Raw genomic sequence first — 19,684 nt, forward strand, 5'->3', positions numbered from 1 at the left:
TCTCTCTCTCTCTCTTCTCCCCTGTCTCTCTCTCTCTCTTCTCCCCTGTCTCTCTCTCTCTCTTCTCCCCTGTCTCTCTCTCTCTCTCTTCTCCCCTGCCTCTCTCCTCCCCTGTCTCTCTCTCTCTCTTCTCCCCTGCCTCTCTCTCTACTCCCCTGCCTCTCTCTCTACTCCCCTGCCTCTCTCTCTCTTCTTCCCTCTCTCTCCTTTCTGGACCAGATCTGGAACGCAGTGGCATTGCGTTTTTGCCATGTTTTTACGGTGATTTTGCTGCGTTTGAATTTTTTTTAGTTGTGCCTAAAATGGGCTTACAGGTGCATTCCAGTCCGTTTGTATGCATTTTTGATGCGTTCCAGTGCATTCCAGACCAGGCAAAATGAGACATGCAGTATTTTTCTGGAATGGACTGCGCTGGTGTGAATAGAGGCCAGAAATAGCATAGGGATACATTAGGATGCATTTTGGGTCCGGAAACAATCTGGTCTGGTCTCGAGATGATCTGGACATGGTGTGAATGGTCCCTAAATGGTCTTTTAAAGCCCAACTCCAGCCGAAGGGTTTGGGGTAAAAAGTGGTAGAATACCTGTTGGGTACTTAAATTTGTTTCAGACTCAACTGATAAGTTCTCCTATCAAGAGCTTGTGTCTCTACTCCCACCCAACAAGCCATAATGATCATGTCACCCTTACATCAAGACTCCCCGGAGCTCTTCCAGCATGGTTGGAAAAAATAGGTTTATGCTTCCATCTGGCTTATTACAAGGGAGCAATGGCTTTACAGAAGAACAATCACATGACAGCTAATGAGGTAGACAGCAGGAATTCTGAAGGGCAATGATCAGGTTTTTCTAGCGGGTAGATAGCAAACCTTCCAAGATGACCTGCAACGTAGTGTAAAGAATACTCCACACCTGAACGTCTCGTAGTGAACTCTTGCAAAGAGTCTGTTTAATTTTCCGTTGATTTAAAGTTTAACTCTGGCTGAACGTTTTGAGGGTTTTTTTTATTCATAGTGTGAGGTTTGATCCCTGTCATCTGTTAAGAAGATTATGCCTCAATTCCTGGGGTCAGAGAGACAGGAAGTGATGTGAGAGCTCTGGGACAGAAGCAGCAACTAATAGATTTCACTTTGTTCATCCTTTGTACTAGGGATGCACAGATACTATTCGAGTACCAGTGCAGATACTTGGCATTTTCAGGAGAACTACCAGGGTTGTAGTGGTTGCAGCTGGGACCTGGCTCTGGCGCCCCACCACTGTCCTGAAATCATTAGTCTGTATTTTAGAAAAACTGTCACATGACAATAAACAAAAATGTATCAGTACTTGTACTTGTAAGTACTTGGCAAGTACCAGTACTCGCAAAAATGGTATCGGTGCATCCCTTTATTTATATTTATAAAAACAAAATCGTACATTAAAACAGAGATGTACAAATCGCGGGAGCTGCGTGTGCTCCTTACAAGTGAAAGCTGCCTCCTAATTTTTTAATTTTTCTCTAGTGTAGTCTTGGAGCTCAAAAGTATCGGTACATGTACTCGTACTTGTACCGAGTACTGTACTTGGTATCTGTGCAACCCTACTTTGTACCCTCAATGTATTTCTGATCTACTGCAACCTCCTTGCTGGTACTTTCTGTCTACACGCGCTTCAGTGATGGCTGCATGGCATTTCTGGTGGTGGGTTTCCTGATGGTGACAACTGTGGATGATGTCTGCATAATGTGTAGAAGTGGCTTCTTGTAGTCTCCCTCTGAAACCTCTGTGGCAGGGTGACAACACAGGAGTACAGTTTCGAGACGGGGATAGAGCATTGTCGCCCTATAACAGGAAGTACTTGAACAAGGATCTTTAAGGCAGGATCATCAGGTATTATTTTTATGAAAGCTGAATGGATTCTTTAAGTATGTATTAGGGAACCAGTGACGCTGTGACTAGCCCCTAGCAGATTAAAAAAATAGCTGAAGTTCCTCTGAAACATATGTTGATAGTACTCACATTCACATATATATATATCCAACAGAAAGTTTTAAGTTCCATGTAATATACTTAACAGATGAGAAGTGAAGGTCTGAACCCTTGTTATAAGAAAGTAGATGCCGTATCAAGGTTTGAACACCGCAAATGTACGAACCGTTACATGAATTATGATGGATACAATTGTGGACTCGTTCTGTGGCCGTTCTCCTCCGCCTGTCCTTAGTAACCTGTCATTTCGGGGGAGCTCTGGTTTCTATGGCTGGCAGAGGTAGCACAGACTTTGCTTTTGTAATGTCTGAAGTTTAGACATGTTGATATATAACACTGTTCCTCCGGAGCTGGTCTCAGGACTCCAGATAGTGGAAGTGATCCAACAGGTCAGAATCGTTCAACGAGTTCACCATACAAGTCCATGAAAACCCAGGAATAAACGTTTACTGTGTGCGAAGGAAATGGGCTGATTTATACTGGTTTAATAATTCTACAAATATTCCTCAAATTAAAAACTAAGATTATTTGCGTGAGATGAATGGGCAAAAGTCTAGTCTTGAGAGAATTGCTGGAGGAACTTTATGCTGGAAGTCGTAAGTCAGTTTTGCAAATGGACTATGTTAGGCAGCTTTGGCTAGGGTTAGTGGCATCTCCAGCCAAACAACTAGCTGCATAGTTCAGGCACATAGAGAGGAAAATCTTAACTTTCCAGAAGTAATACATAAACAATGGTGAGCCCTTTGGCCATGCAGTGCTATATAGGCCTGTGTCTGTGCAGTGACTGTGGCTGCCCTTTGGACTACATTACCTGGTGATGTCTCATCGTGAGCTATTCCATGAGTCACTTCTCCCTGCTCAGGGCTGAAGGCTGATTTCAACCCTTTAAAGAATAAGTTCATTTTTAGATGACGTGCACTTATTCATTTTGCCCCATCCCCTGATCTACAAAATCCAACCCTAACCTTCATAGATCTCTACATATCGAGAGCCAGTGCTTCACTGTTTGTTGACATCCAGCGCTGCAAGTCTCCATCTCCTGCCCGCATCCCTCTCCCAGCTGGGAAGCGGCTCCATAGAAGTCTATGGGGTTGTAATGTGCAGGTGTGGCCTGCAGAGGGAGCATTGTGGTGCTGAATGTAAACAATAGCAGAACCGTGCCTTTTGGATCTTGGTAAGTACTGATCTACAAATTGGGAGAGTGGGATTGTTTAGGTCGGAAGTGGGGGGCAAAAGATCAGTGCACTTTGTTTTCATGTGCATTTTTCCTTTAAAGTACAACTGACCTGACCTAAAATATTTTCAAGGTAACAACAATACTGAGGATGCCTGCAACTATCTGTGTTTTTTGAAGCATTCTTCTACAGTCCGAGTCTGCAGAGAAGTTACAGCATATAAGATCAGTGACACAAGTGCTTTTACTATATAGCCTGGTTTTCTAGGAGATGTCAGTAGGGCCCGGTCAGCTCTGTTTAAGTAGCACAAGATAGATACGTTGTTTGGATAAGCAGAAGCAAGAATCCACAACCATGCTTCTAGTGTGGTGGCCCCAATTCCTGTAAAATGTAGGTCTTTTCCTGGAAGCAAGTGGATCCAGCATTCTTTACTGTGCAGGCCTGCCAGGCCCTGTACAGCTTTGCTTATGGAAACGTCCATGCCGGAGCCTTTTCAGCCTGTCTCCCATTTATTCTTATCGGGAACCATACACATGGTGACTTCCAACTGTCCAGTAGGCTCTCCCCACAGGAGTAAATAGGGCTGCAAAGCAAATGTGCAGACTGACGGCAAACCAGCACGGACGTTTTTAAGAAGCACGCCTGTGCAGCACCTGGGGGAGAATGCTGGATTGCCACACTGGCATTTTCACTTGGCCAGAAGTCAAATACACGCGTATAGCCCATTTTACGTCAACTCAGTTTAGTTTTTAACAAACCTGTATCCAGACACTTGTATAGAGACCTGGTGAATGTTTTAGGCCTGTTATATTAAAGTCTGATGATAACTGATACCTTGAGTTCAATGGTAAAATATGCATAACAATGCAGCGCGTGTAATGTCAACTAGGCCTTTGTAAAGCTGTTGGGCAGTTGGGGATCCAGTTGGAGATACAGTAGAGAGCATCTGATACAGTTAGAGATACAGTAGAGACCACCAGGCCTTGCAGACGTTAGATTTGCTCCTGGGTTACCTGTGATTTCTCTTCCTTGTAGATGACGATACAGATATCATATTCATGGACAACGAAGGTGATTTTGGCACGAGAGACACTCTGAGCATTGCTTCACCAGACTCTTTCTCCTCAGCTATGGAGGTAAACAAGATCCCCTTTTATACAATACTCTTGTAATTGTATTATTGTTGTTTGTATTATCTTTTATAATATATGTAATTGAATAAAAACACAGTGCACATGCATACAGGTACAGGGGGGGACACAGGAGGGACTTTATCTTGGGTAGCTTTTAACACCCATGGTTTAGCATTTTGCCTAGCAAAGTGCTCTCCCCCCCCAGCCACAAAGTGCTTGGTAAACCAATGGGCTGAGTACACGCTTTTTTGACCCGGTGTTTGCAGGGCAAGAGAGAGAACAGCCTGCCAGTAACCCATAAACCACAGAAATGGACCACTGAGGGAATATGTGGCCGGGCTATGGACATTCAAGTACTTAACGCTAAACTGGAGCTGGACTTGCTTGTTAATCTGTTTCAATTATTCACTTCCCTTTACTTGGGTGAAATATACTGGATGTGGGAAGTGGACATTCAGCAAATTGAGCCTATATAAGCTGAGGGTGGCAGCCATTTTGTGGGCAGTTTCATATATGAAAGTGAGGAGAGGCACTCGCTGTGCACAGTGGGGGAATTTATTAAAGCCTTAACAACACTTTTCTGGCAGTATGGACCTTTTTAAAAGGTCCTGCACCAAATTCAGAAATGCCGTCGCCAGTTTTGGTCGCTTTACCGACACTTCAGACAGATTCAAGTAGTTCTTATTACCGCCACCTTAAGAATGTGTCGCTATGGCTGCGACAGATTAAAAAAGAATTACCAACAGTTTACAGATTGGAAAACTGGCGGTAATTAAGACTGACTCTGATCCGGTGTACATAGAGACACTAGTGCTCAGAGAGGGGCATGTATGTGCTGGAAGCTGCCATGACAGCTTGACGTTCAATGGTTGCTAGGATACCGGGTTGCCAGAGTCCTAACAACCAATTATGCTTCCCCAGCCCTATTCAGCTACCAGCCGGAGATTCCCCAGCGGGCAGCTGAATGTAATCAAAGGGGCCGGGGATGCTGGCTGACTTCTTTACTCATATAGGGCCATATTTGGGTCATGATTTCAACCAGGATCCCTCTTGTTTACATTTAAGCAGGCAGGAGGTAATGATTTCAACCAGGATCCCCGTCATTTACATTTCAGCAGGCAGTGGGCAGGTGCCATAGCCAATAGCAGGCTGGCTATGCACCAACAGTGGGCATGTACAGCACCCTACTAGCCAGCCATGATCTTCCTGCATTGCATTGAGAAGCATAGAGATCCCGTGATGATATCACTGAGTCAAAAATAAGGTATGCAAAAAAAGGGGAAAGGTTTTATTTTAAAAAATCATTAGCGTGTTGAAGAGGAGGAGGGAGGAACCAGGGAAGGCAAAATATAAGCAGATTATATATTCTAAACATACAGTAAATGAGTTTTAAAACAAGCACTGACTGACCTCTTAGTCTTAAGGCCGTGACACACTGCACACGAAGCAGTGCAGAGCGAAGCAAAGCTCTCCGGCACGGAGCTTCGCGTGCAGTGTGTGAGCTGAGTGCAGTCAGATGATTGACTGCGCCTTCAGCCAATCGGCTCGTCTGTAACAACCGGCCAGACGTTGCATCCCGTCGCGCCAGTTTATATGCGCGAGCCAATTGGCTGAAGTTGAAATTGTTCATCTCGGCACGCTCAGCTCTGCGAGCTCTCGCAAGCTGAGGTGCCGAGAAGAAAGTGACATGACACACTGCTCGCAAAGGCAGCGCGCCACCGCTCCGCGCTGCTTCGCGTGCAGTGTGTCACGGCCTTCATTCCCTGTTTCCCCCACCCAAAAGTGAATCAGCAGCTCAGCTTCCCTTCGCAGCAGCCTTCCAGCCTTTAAATCTCTTAGCCCTCGTTCACACCTGAACGTTTTGTAGCGCGTTCTACGCTCGACGAACGCCCTACAAAACGCTCAAAAATATAAATCCCATTGTATTCAATGGTCTCGTTCCCACCTTGGCGTATTTCCGCCCGTCCCTAACGCGCTACAAAACGGCCCACGCCTGAAAAGGTACATGTACTACTTTGGGCCGTTTTGTTGCGCGTTTCCATTGGGATATAGCCAAGTAGGCTTCGGAAACGCGCGACGGTTGCGCAACTTTTTGACCGCAGATCGCGGTAAAAAAACGCCGACAGACGCGCATATGCAATACGCCTAGGTGTGAACGAGACCTTATGTAAACACATAGTAGGAGCTCCGGCTTTGGGAGAGCGGGAGAGATTAGCTGTGAAGACGACTGACTTGAAAAATCTCAACACTTCTGTTTAATTTGAGGATGAATTGCTCAACAGTACCTGCAGCTACACTGGTAGGTGAGGGCTTCTTGCTCAAGATTTTTTAATGCTTGCTAAGAATATGTAAATACTTACGGACTATGTAATGTCCATAGCCAGACCACAGATTTTACTTTAAGGATGAGCATGAATTTAGTATGTCTCGATGATGGGAAGAACAGAGGCTTAATGGTTCTGGCGCACTTCTGGGGGGTCCCTGGTTCAAATCCCGGTCAGGACACTATCTGCAAGGAGTTTTTTATATTCTCCCTGTGCTTGCGTGGGTTTCCTCCAGGTACTTCAGTTTCCACTCACACTTCAAACACATGCTGGAAGGTTAATTGGCTCCGGTCTAAATTGGCCCTGTATGTATGTGACATAGAGACCTTAGATTGTAAGCTCCTTCGGGGCAAGGACTGATGTGAATGTGCAACTATGTAAAGTGCTGTGTAAATTGTTGGCGCTATATAAGTACCTGTAATAAATGAAATAAATGCATTCACAGGAGAATGAGTTATTAATGTCACTTAGAGATGTGCAGTAGAGTATAATGTATATCAAGTTTTGATTCAGAATCTTATAGCCCTAAGGAAGTTGCAGTTCCTTCTTACCCTTCCATTGCCTGATCTTCAGTTCTTCCTTGTGTCTGAGCTATAGTCTCCTGACCCAGCCTTATATTGGCATCTTTGCAATGCATGCTCCATAATAATAATAGTCCATTCTGCTAGACTAACAATGCTATAAAATGTATATAGAATTAGCGTGAAATGTGACCCTTTACATCCTCTCCCTTCCTTCCACTCTCAGGATTTCTAGGAATCTTTAGCGAAAGCATTTGCTGAACAATTCAGCTGTCGCTGGGTGGTTGAAACTCTCCAAATACCTCTATACATCTTCTAGAGTGAAAACTGCGCTGTCTTAAAGCAGCACTATCAATATTTCATTTTAACCTTCGTTATATATTGTCCATATGAAAAAAATTAAATTTTAAAGATTTCGTATTTATAAGGGGCATGTGCTGTGGAAATTGTAGCCGGACTGTAGAGTGATAGGTTGGCTGTTCAGTCTCCATATACAGTACATGCAATGGGGATTGTATCACATACTTGTTATTAAAGGAGAACTATGGAGTCAGGGCTTTTCCCCATAGTTCTCCGTAGGGTAACGGGAGGCAACAAACTAGCGTCCTCCCGTCCCCCTAACCTCAGTATCCCGCGAGCTACAGCTCGCGGTATACTGAGACGCCGCAGCCAGAGCGGATCCCGACATCGATGTCGAGACCAGCCCAGCTGCGTGAGTGACAGCTGGCTCTGCCTCTAGATAGGCAGAGCCAGCTGTACCCTCCCCCGTCCGTTCCGCCAATCAGGGCTGGAGGATCGGAGGGGGGAATCCAGCCCCTCCCCTGTCACGGCAGAGAGCCATGACAGGATCGAGAGGTGAGCGAACCCGGTATGTGTTCGCTCACCTCCCGATCTACTGAGCCGACCTGTGACAGTCTCATTGTCACAGGTCGGCTAGAACTATGAGGAGAGTGAAAAGCACTCACCTCATAGTTCTCCTTTTAATGTGGAACTTCAGTCAAAATGTTCGGTTTCAGATAGGTTGGCATAGATTTAAAATCTCTTTTTTTTGCCACTGACTGTGTTCCCCTTTGGGGTGATTTCTCTTCACGTCCGATCAAGGAACCCCACCTTTTGACAGCTGTCAGCAGAATCACTAGAACATTTCCCCTCTACTCCTATTCTAGTGACCGATGGAAGGTAAGTCTCATCACCTTTTGTCTGGTATCGGTGGTTATCCGGACAAACAGCGGGTAAACCTACCCATTCGGGACATAGACAGTAATAAGAACCTAACAAAGAATCTAACCCTTTGGGCCCCTTCACACTATAGCGTTGCAGTAATACACATTCAATATGTATGTGTGATGCGGTGCCATTCATTTTACATGGCACCCCAATGTACTTTCTGTGTTGCGGCATGCTACAATATGCGAAACAGTAGAAAGGTATCATGGCACACTCCCAAACCAGCATGTAAAACAATATAATACATGCTACAATATGTGTTACAGTGTGCTGGCAAAAAAACAGCACATGCACCATTTTATTTTGCAGCATGCCACAATGCACGTCCATTGGAGGGTACATGGTGATGCCATTTAGAGTGAATGGCGCTGTATCACACCAATGCATTCAATGTGCGTTGCTGTAGTGCCATTATGAAGTAGTTGTGGCTGGACTTTTAAGGGCCTGTGCTGACGGGCTTTTGTTTACATCAGCAATGCTTCTCTACTAGTGATGGGCTCGGGCGTGTTTGCAGCTCCACGTGCAGAGCCCACCAGGAAGCTGACAGTGCCGCAGCGCCAATCACAGGTACTGAGACATTATCCCGGTCCGCAGCTGCAGAGATCGGGATATGTCTCAGTGCCTGTGCGCTGTCAGCTTCCTGGCAGGCTCAGCACGTGGAGCTGCAAACATGTACTAAAAGAGAGACTCTTAAAGGGTATCTATAATCAAAAACTAAGCTGGCCATACACCTTTTAGATTTCTTTTGTTTAGCCCCCCGGGGTGAACGAGAGAAATCGGTTGATTCCCCCATCCGTGCTAAACAGCATGGATGAAGGAATCTCTGCTGTTGGCGATTGTATTTAGCAACCGGCGGCACCCACGGCTGCTGAACGCCTAAAAACAGTCACTGTTTAGCCAAATTCTTTTGACTAAAGTTGATTGAGCCAGGTGGTGCCATCTGGGTCACCCACTCAAATTCTGGCTCATTCAGCAGGAAACGGACAAAATGTAAGCAGTGAATGGGCAGCCTTGGGCTGTTCAGTGCAAAGTGACAATGTCTTCTACTAGCCCCCAATACCCATTGTTCTGTGCTTCCTTGCCCAACTTCCTGTTCCATCAAAGCCTGTGTTCATTGCTCTAACAGAAGGACTGCTGAGCAAGGGGAAGCTTGTAACTGTCCCTGTGTGATTGTCCTTGGGCTTGAAGGGCCCATGTGGACACCTATGTTGGGGAGGTGGCAAGGGAATGCAGATCTGTGAGTATTTGTTGACTACCAGGAGGCACTGCCACTTTGCCAGAATAGGCAGGAGACAGTATCTATTTAATGGAGTTCTTCTTTAAATTGAACCTGTCAACCATTTAAAAGTAAAACCCTTGCCTAAGAGCACACATCTCTCTTCCCTGTTACCTTTGTGAAGGTCCCCACACACCTTCCAATAATCGTACGATAATCGCGGGAAATCCCGCGATCATACGATTATCGTAAGGTGTGTGGAAGCCGTGCGACCTCTACTACTGTAAGGTCGCACGACTTTAAACTTACGAACATGTTTGCAAACCCGCCGAGCATTGCACGATGTTCGGCGGGTGTGTAGCATGTTCGTAAGATAAATGCCGGACGGGCCGGTGTGCGCAAGCAGTAATCAGAAGCCCGCCCCTCAGGGGGCGTGGCTTGCGATCATCGCAAGTACGATCTGCCTATGCAAGATAGGCAGATCGTACATTTTTTTAAGTACAATACAACCATCGCAAGACAAAAGTCTTGCGATGGTTGTAAGGTGTGTGCCCAGCCTTAGCCTGTAAATTGTGTATGCCTCTCCAAAACTAGTTTCACTATGTTATCTAGAACAGGCACCATGTGGGACCTGCTTTCAGGTAGGACCGTTACTTGTTAACTTTCATAACAGCTGACAGGTCCTCTTTAAATCTGCTTCTTTTTGAGCAAAGTTATTTTCCATGTGGTTTAATCTCAAGTATGGTCATTGTATATACAGGGAAAATATGCGTGCCTCATTCTGACAAATTAGTGTATAGTCACTAATGTAAACATCAGATGCTTATATGTTGCTAGTTTCTGAAACAGCCGCCAAGAATTTGTAGCGGGGAGCAGATTCGAGATCAGACATAAATACTCCACAAGTCTGTGTTGCTGGCTTATGAAATGACATAAATCACCGATGAGGGCCCGGATATGCAGAAGTACACGGAGTAAAGGTCCCATTACATCCAGTCTTTGTGTCCTTCGCTGGGACATTTCCTGTTACATTTCCTGTCTGATATCCGGAATTAGGCTGACCACAAGGCTGTACATCACAGATCGGGAGCTGATGGTACATGTACCTCCAGGGGTACTTCTACGTGGTGAAATGCATTCATCATATCAGGAGAGAGATTTAGCAAATGGTTACACAGATACAAAAGAGATTTATAAACCGTGCAGTATTATTTATGAAACGTTTATTCTCTCCTTGTTAAGATGTGATATACGGTGTGATGCGGGGAAAGAGCTCTCTATAGGTTGTAGAACTGCTTTCAGCCAGTGACCACCACACTACCACCACCGTCATGGGTTGTAGAACTGCTTGCAGCCAGAGACCACCACACTACCACTGCAGTCATGGGTTGTAGAACTGCTTTCAGCCAGTGACCACCATGCTACCACCATGGTTATAGGTTGTAGAACTTCTTGCAACCAGAGACCACCACACTACCACTGCAGTCATGGGTTGTAGAACTGCTTGCAGCTAGAGACCACCACACTACCACTGGGGTCATAGGTTGTAGAACTGCTTGCAGCCAGAGACCACCACACTACCACCGCAGTCATGGGTTATAGAACTGCTTGCAGAAAGAGACCACCGCACTACCACTGCGGTCATGGGTTTTAGAACTGCTTGCAGCCAGAGACCACCACACTACCACTGGGGTCATGGGTTGTCTAACGCTGTCTATTCTGTGTTTTGTAGCTGGCAGACCAAAGAGAGCTGTGCAGGGGGAATAGCATGCAGTCACTCTACCACTGCCCTCTGTATGAAGAAGCAATGTGCCTGTCTGAGGAAGGTGGGATTCCATGCAGGGCACTCAGGTGAGGGTGACGTGATCAGCTGTGTTTACAGGTTTACCTTCCTGTGTAATTCTTCATTTGCTGTTTTTAATCCATTCAGAACTGCAAAAGAGTCAGGACTGTAAAGCGGGCCATGCACTGCTAGATTTATGTAGGAACGTGCATACTAACAATCTCATCGGAACATTTGATAACATCAGAGACTTGACAAATGTTGTTCAAAATTTCTTTTGGATTTTCCATTTGATTTTGAAAATTAATCGTTTTTGGAACAAAATCCACATTCATGGTTAGAATATTGTTCGTTGTAGAAAAATGTTAGATTGAAAATGATTGTCAATGTGGCCCCATTAACGATTAGAAAATCAAACGAAGGCTTCCATGTTCTTTTCAAATGAAATTCTGCTGGTGTATAGCCGGCTTTAGAACCACACTACAGGGCTGATTATCTGTATGAGCTGATCGACTGAAAATCACCGCTGGGCTCAAGTAAAGTTTATGTATAACCAACCCTTTTTGGGATATGTGCGGAAGTGTTAGAGGCTTGCTTGGGTTTTTAATATTCATCTCTTTGTTAGAGATTTTCCTTTAGTTTCTCGTCTCAAGACAAAGCAGGAAGTGAGATGAACTCTTTCCAAAGACAGATCTTCTCTTGGACAGTCATCACTAGAGATGAGGCTGGACATGGTGTGAACCCAGTTCACCTAAGCCTGCTCAAAATTGTGACCACCACTCCCCCTTCTAGGGCCGATCTATGTTGGCAGTGTCATTCACTGCCCCTTTGTGACATATAGCTGTGGGGTGGGGAATGTTCCTCTCTGCAACTGATTGGACTGGGAGGGGAGGTGGCAGTCACAGTTTTGTTTGGGCTTGGGCGAACTCAGGTGGACTGGGTTCACACAAAGCCCAGGCTCATCATTAGTTGTCAGTAGAATAGATGTCCCCATTGGAAATTTTCCCCTCACTTCCTGTTTGGGTGATAACTGTCCCTGGGAACTAAAAGGATATCTTCTCAAAGGGACACACAAAAATAAAATTGACAGGGCCTTTTACTGCCGCCGCCGTAAGTATAATGTAGCGGCAATATTGAGGTGTAAACAAACTTGTGCATGCAGCAGCATCTGCGTGGTCATTTACTTTTAACAAAGCTGCTTTTGGGCTTTCATGTACAAGTGATATTAAGGCAGTGAGCACTTCTATAGCCCAGAAACTTTCTTTCAACAGTGGAGTCCTCCCAGGTCCTCTTCTTTTAAGCCTGCTATCGCTCAAAAAGCGAATGGATTGTACTGATGTACTTTGACCTTGGAGTTCAGCTTCTCTTTGGAAGTTTTTCTTGATCATTGTCTACTATCCTTCTGTTCAGTCTGGGGTCTGGAATGGTTACAATCCCTATCAGGTTTTTATTGCTGTGTATGTCATTACTGGGGACTTTTTGTCCTGGTGACCATTATCACAGTAACAGTAAAGTGGTGGAACATCCACAATTTTACAGGTATCACCAGAACAAAAATATTGGGATATAGGGAAATCTTGCACTGGGGACACTTGTTCTGGTGACAACCAAGAGAGTATTTCCCTTTTATGTTGGAGATATTTTCCTTTCACTTCCCTTTGTGTCTCCAGGACAGAAAGTCAATAGAAATCTCCCCAACAAAAAAAACTTTGAGGGGGGCTTTTACCCTCCCTTACTTTATCCCATTCTTTAGATAAATCATCTGTTACCTTACAGAGGAATGAAGCCTGTGATGGTTCTAAAGGCTCAGTGCCGTTATCCTGTGTGGCTTTTACATACAGTTAGTGCCTAGAAGACTTTGCATTGTCTATCATGGTTTTTTGACGTAGTACAGCTTATCTCATGTTCCCTTCCCACTGCATCTCCATCCTCTTCTTGCTTTAGGAACTACTGGTTGTAGTAAACTGCATTGTGTCAGCTATGTTGTGAATGTAGGGAGGGCAAGAAGAAATATTTAACATGATCGGTTTTTATATTTCATGAATATGAATCTTGCAGGACAGAACTGCTGGAATGTGGAGGGGACAGCGACTTTCTTGCTAAGCTCCACTGCATCCGTCAGGCCTTCCAGGTAAATGGCATTTATACCAGATTTGCAGCTGATATGTTTGTGAAATTGAGAAGCTTTTTTAAATCCGACATCAACTGTACTGAAGATTTGGATAGAATGAGGAAGGGTTCGAATGCCGTCTGTGTCTTTGTACAGGAGATTTGCACTCGCTTTTCTGTTTCTTTAACAATGTCACAACCTGACCACAGGGTGCCACCAGGACAGGAAGTAGTGGAAATTTCCATGGAGATTTCTGTGGAGCCTCTATGTTCCCCTTTAATAACGGCAGCCCTATATGTAATAGAACAATATTAATGGAGCAGTGTCTTGTCAGCTGAATGTTAATATAAAATATATTTTAAGCTCAAGTATAGGCACACATTATCAACCATGTAAACATGAGCTCTCCTGTGTCTCCTGTGAACCCCAAAGATGGAATTGTTGGAATACCTCTCTCCTTTTGCAAGAAAACCACAAATTTGCAGCCTGTGATATGATTAGATGGCCCTCAATGAAGTCCATTATTTGGGCACCGGTGGAATTAGTAATTGTGGCCTGCTGCTAAAAGTCCCTGTACATTATGATTGCCATGAGTCTTCTCTCTTTCAGTGGACCAACTTTTAGGCATGCCTGGAGAGTGCCAGGGAGGGATTGTGGCCAGCCGCATTAGTGGTGAGAGTGGAGCAGGGAACTCACTTATCACTGGTACATGTAGTGCCCACATGCCATGTCCATGCTTGCTGATGATCCGTCCTGGAGTACAAAGAACAATGGTGTAGGTGTCCCTGACAGCCAAACTGCTGAGAAAAGGATTGATGGCACTGGAAGTAATACAGGCAGGCTGGAGCAAAACTGCAGATTATGAGCAGCTCAGCAACAAATGTATCACTTGCTGAAAATGCATTTATAGGACATTTCGGGAAGATTCATTTTTGAAAATCAAAGGCTGGAGTTCAGCTTTGTTCAGGGCCGGAGCTTTTGGCACCCTAAATAACACCCCTCTTCTAGGACTTCTTATATACAGAAAATGTTCTTGTTTTCCTGGCTCTAACCTGGCTTATAATATTGTGATAGCATGTAAATAAACTTGTATAAAGTAACTATTCCTACTGCTCGTATAAAACACATTTCAGAACAAAAATTATAAAGGCAAAAACTGTCTGTCTTCCTTTGCCCTCTATAGGCACATACCTACTTGGCCTCAGCTTTTCAGGCGGTCAAAGTCAAGGTGATTGGGAAAACTATCCACTGTGATTATTGGTCCTGCTAGACCAATCGGGTGGTAATTTGATTACCAAAGGAAGTTACATTATGGCACATAAGGATGACATTCCACTTCTATTTATCTCTGGTCCACTTGATGTAGCAGAACAGTGACAGCTGCATCCTCACCTCCCTCTTATCTTTTCATTTTCAGATGATCCTTTCAAAAACCCACAACAGGATGTTTTTGGTTGATTCTGGTAGAAAAATTCTGTCTACACTTATTGTGCGAGCAAAAAAGGTAAGTCCTTCTGTCCCTCACTTGTTGGCAGTCAGAGTAGGAGATAGACGGACAGGTTGGGGTAAAGAGTTCTGGAAGATCGGAGACAGTCTAGAGAAGTCCTGGAGGCGAGCATGGGAGGAGTTGATGAGGGAGATGGAAAGCAGGAGGTCTTTGGAAGAGCGGAGGGGACGGTTAGGGTGATACTTTGAGACCTGGTTTGAGATATAGCTGGGGCAGAGCTGTGAATGGCTTTGTAAGTGGTTGTTAATATTTTGAATTTTATCCTTTGTGTGATTGGAAGCCAATGCAGGGATTGGCAGAGGATGGAAGCCAGTGGAGGGATTGGCAGAGGGGGGTGGAGGATGGAAGCCAGTGGAGGGATTGGCAGAGGGGGGTTGCAGACATTGAGCGGTTGGTTAGGTGGATAAGTCTAGCAGCAGCATTCATGATAGACTGAAGGGGAGGAGCCTGTGTAGAGGTCGGCCAATGAGGAGGGAGTTGCAATAGTCAAGACGAGAGATAACAAGTGAGTGGATGAGTAATTTTTTTGGTTTCATTGGTGAGTAAGGGGCGTATTTTGGAGATGTTACGAAGGTGAAGGCGACAGGATTTGTATAGTGATTGGATGTGGGGAAGAAAGGCGAGGTCCGAGTCAAGGATGACACCTAGCACCACCGCATGAGGGGAGGGATGGATAGTTGTGTTGTCAGTTTAAAGTCCTTTCCCCATGTTCTTGATCTCAGCTTCATACTAAAAATACTGCCATCCTGAACTTTACTGTATTTAAAGATTTCCATCATGCTCCCCTTTCCCTTCTTTACTCAAGACTGCACATATTAAGTTCCTGCAGTCTCTTCTAATGTGTTTTATCCCTCAGAACTTTCACTATTTGCGTTGCCTGTCCCAAAAAGAAAATTAGGCTCGGGTTCTACTTAAAAAGTATCAGCTGAAAAGAGATTCCATAACCCATTTTATGGCTGTTGATTAGGATGAATTCCATTTTCTTGCTTCTGTATCTCCTGTGACTGATTGTCAATTGATGGGAGGGGTACCCGTGGGGGTCAAAGAAAACTGACACGGAAAGTGTGTGTTACTTTCACTAAAACCCCTAAAAACAGAAAAAAAGGAAACTACTGGTATTTTCTACAGGAACCAATCAGATTGCAATTTTATACTTAGAATCCTAAGAAGTTTGAAGATGCATATGATGAGATGATGCATTTCTTGGAGCAGCCAGAGACATGGGTACATACTGAGATGGAGCTGTTCTCTCGGGGAGTAAGTACTACATTCTATTCTCTGTTATCTATAACTAATTCAAGTCAACTCTGTAACAAGTCTCAACAAATGACTTGACTTGAGGCCCCCCTCAAGTCAACTCTGTAACAAGTCTCAACAAATTGCTGACATGTCATAATAGCAAAGCAACAGTATAAGGCTTTCAGAAAAGCTCATCTTTTATCATAAAATAGGATTGTTGTATTAGCTCCATGGACTTTAAGAAAAGGATTTTGCGGTAAGTACAAAAATCCTATTTTCTTTCTCGTCCATTGAAGGACAAAGGAAGCCTTTAATCTTTGGGACATGCAAAAGTAGTCCTGGTGAGGAGTGAACACCACAGCAGGGAACCAGTCATCCTGAAAGAAGAAGTAGCTGAGAGATAGACTCTTACAGATCAAAGCACATCCAGACAATGGATGGAAATTTCCTTTTGGTGAACTAGGGCCACACAGAGCAATGGAAAAAACTATGTCATGGTTGGAGCCAAACTCAAACTGTCTTGGGAAAGAAGAATGTCCTGGGCCTCAACACTACCTTGTCTCAATGCAAAACCAGAAAGGGTTCGTCAAAGATAAGGCTGCCAGTACAGACACTGTGCTCCCAAATCTGATGCCTATAAGGAATACTACCTTGTGGGTGAGGGTAGAGAGAGAGAGGAATACCTCTATTGGGTTCAAACTCTAGAGAACCAGATTTAGATCCCAGGGAGTCACAAGCAAGTGAACGGGGGAAACTACACGAGAGACCCCCCTGTGAAAAGGTCTTAATCAAACAGCCTTTCCAACATAATAGAGAGAGCAGAAACCTGTGGTCTGGGTCTGAACCAAATGCTGGCCCAGACCCAGATGCAAGAAGCAGAGAATTCTCCAACAAAGTAACTGTTAGAGCGGAGGCCCTGAGACTTACACCAAGTGAAGTACTGTATACCTTCCATGTTCAATGATAGAGCTTATGAGAAGTGGACTTCCTAGCTTTTAGCATTGTAGGATTCACATTCTCAGAGATGCCTCTGTCCCTGAGAACCTGAACAGTCATGCTGTTAAAGCCAGTGACCATGTAGCAGCAAGGCAAATTAAACCTTGGGACACAAGCTGCTGATGATCCAGCAGAGCCCACAGAGGGTCTACCGGGTCTTACCAGGTTGGTATGAGTTCCATGTGGCTCTCTGCAAGCAGGAGCAGCAGTGGGGAGATGCTTCCTTAATACATAATGGCAGGAAAGAGGGTGTGGAGTGTGTGCATGGCACTTTGCCCAGAGTATGAGGTTAGTGCTTAGTCTCACAGTGTTAACACCTTCTAATGCAAAACTGGTGGGAAACAGGAAATAAATGCAACCAAAGCAACTAAGGTACCTCTTGGTACTTAGCTTGACCTGCCTGTTCAATGGAGTGAGTCTTTAGAAACAGGGAAAGTGCTGGGGCAATGCCAGTGACTCCTAACCGGGAAAGCACTCTGCAGCTTAATTTTACCAAAACAGAGTCCAGAAGTCCCCTATGTAGAACCCAGTGTCCAACGGTCATTTCCATGCTATCCACGTAACATCCAATCCAATGGTGTTTCGGTGTGGTACTCCAAAAGGCAGGTTGAGGACGACTGCGTGAGAGAGCTGCAATTGAAGAGACAAAGCTCCAGCAGTGATGTAGAAACGAGTCTTGATTGAAGAAACAAATTTAAAAAAAAGGTGCTAGCAAAAAATAATTTAGTGTTTTACACAGCAGAGCTGCAGAAAAGATGTCCATCCTCCTGCCACACTAGCAAAAACGTAACGCATGCTGGGCGTGCCATTGTCTAGTCCTCCTGTAGGCAGTATTATAACCAAAAGTTTAAAGGCTTCCTGTGCCCCTCAGTAGACAAAAGACATAATTTGAGCTCCAATCCAGTGACTTTGCCTAGACTAAGATGATGTCATCAGTCAGCTGCAGGCAGGAAGAAGAATTTCCTCAGTCTCCTCTCCCCCAGTGATCAGACAGCAACACTGTAAATCTAAGTTGCAAAGTGAGAGGATGCAGTAGGATGTCCTTTGTTATAGGCCTCAGTGCGTTCTAGCCCGATTGTGGCTGGAACGCACTGGATCGCATTGTGGCTGGCTCAGTTTGTTGTGGGGCGTGGCGGTGCATTGAAGTGAATGGCACCGCAGCCACGTGAATGCGATCGGCCGCACGCGAATGCAAGGCACATCACTGTCTGTCTGTGGTCTGGTCCGAAAAAATACTGTAAGCACTATTTGCGTCTGTCGCATTGCAGCTGGAGGGCACAGCTGCGGTGCCATTCACTTCAATGCACCGCCACGCCCCCTCCCGCCCCACAAAAAACTGAGCTGGCAGCAATGCGATCCAGTGCGTTCCGGCCACAATCGGGCCAGAACACACTGAGGATGGTGTGAACGAGGCCTTCCCATCATTCCAAGAGTGTGACACCAATATTTCCTGGTTAAACTTTTTGGACAACAGAGTTAATAGCAGGCACTTCATGGTTCCCGCCTTTAGACTGCACTTTTAGTTTTTGAACAAGTTCTCTTTCATTTATATTTTTTTGGCCTACACATCCTTTCCAAACACATTTGTGCCATACTTTTCCTGTTAGTACATTGTAAATTGTGAAAACGTAAGTGTCGTGAAGCTCCACTAATGTCTTCAATGTGCCTGCAGGTGAGAAATATAAACTTCTATGACGTTTTCCTGGACTTTATTGTGATAGATTCTTTGGAAGATCTGGAAAATCCACCCTTATCAATACAGAACGTTGTGAAAAACCGTTGGCTAAACTCCTCCTTCAAGGAAACAGTGAGTAGTTGCCGAATTTAGTAGCCTGTCAGTGGTGTCTGTGAATAATCACTGATAGCAGCGTTGCCTGGCCAAGTAAGGCAGTCACGTTGGAGATAAGGGGAGATAAGAAGCTTCCATATCTTCACTGATGGTTGCATGGACCTAACACTGAGCTGTCAGCACATAGACTGCTGTTCAGCCGCTGTAGCTGTGTTAGGGCCCGGGATTCAGGAGTGCTCCAGGCGGTACTTGCAGCTGACAATGCGAGATGCTCAGCACCCATCTAAACATTTCTTAAAGTGAATGTAACCAGATGATGTTTAGTTTGCTAAAGCTTTGGATATCATAAAGGCTTGCCGGTTGTTTTTTTTTTCATTTACAGTAATCTAGCTTTTACCTTCTTTTTCATCCTCAGTGTCTCAGTGCTTTTGATCTCCTCCATCCTCTTTCACCCATTTCCTGTCTACATACACTCACTCCAGTGCAGGGCCGTCTTTACCGCAGGACAAAAGGGGCAACTGCCCTGGGCCCCATAATTTACAATAATGTTTAGGTTTTTTGGGGGGAGGGTGATGTAGGTGGATACAGGGGCCAGAGTCCGTTGCGCTGCAGAGTCCAGAGTCCGTTGCAGAGTCCGTTGCGCTGCAGAGTCCAGAGTCCGTTGCGCTGCAGAGTCCAGAGCCCGTTCCGCTGCACGGT

The 19,684-nt window shown here is 45.0% G+C and overlaps 1 protein-coding gene across 1 annotated transcript in view; it reads left to right on the forward strand.

Moving 5' to 3' along the window:
- Positions 1–19,684, forward strand: part of MIGA1 (mitoguardin 1) — a 45,324-nt gene that overhangs the window by 15,837 nt on the left and 9,803 nt on the right. Inside the window, exons 8-13 of the mRNA XM_018559862.1 lie at positions 4,176–4,276; positions 11,294–11,412; positions 13,403–13,475; positions 14,872–14,958; positions 16,120–16,218; positions 18,869–19,003. Coding sequence (XP_018415364.1) covers positions 4,176–4,276; positions 11,294–11,412; positions 13,403–13,475; positions 14,872–14,958; positions 16,120–16,218; positions 18,869–19,003 — 614 coding nt within the window. The remainder of the gene's footprint in view (positions 1–4,175; positions 4,277–11,293; positions 11,413–13,402; positions 13,476–14,871; positions 14,959–16,119; positions 16,219–18,868; positions 19,004–19,684) is intronic.

The sequence above is a fragment of the Nanorana parkeri genome, unplaced genomic scaffold (genome assembly GCF_000935625.1).
Source record: "Nanorana parkeri isolate BGI_ZX_2015 unplaced genomic scaffold, ASM93562v1 scaffold418, whole genome shotgun sequence".
In the NCBI taxonomy this organism is placed as follows: domain Eukaryota; kingdom Metazoa; phylum Chordata; class Amphibia; order Anura; family Dicroglossidae; genus Nanorana; species Nanorana parkeri.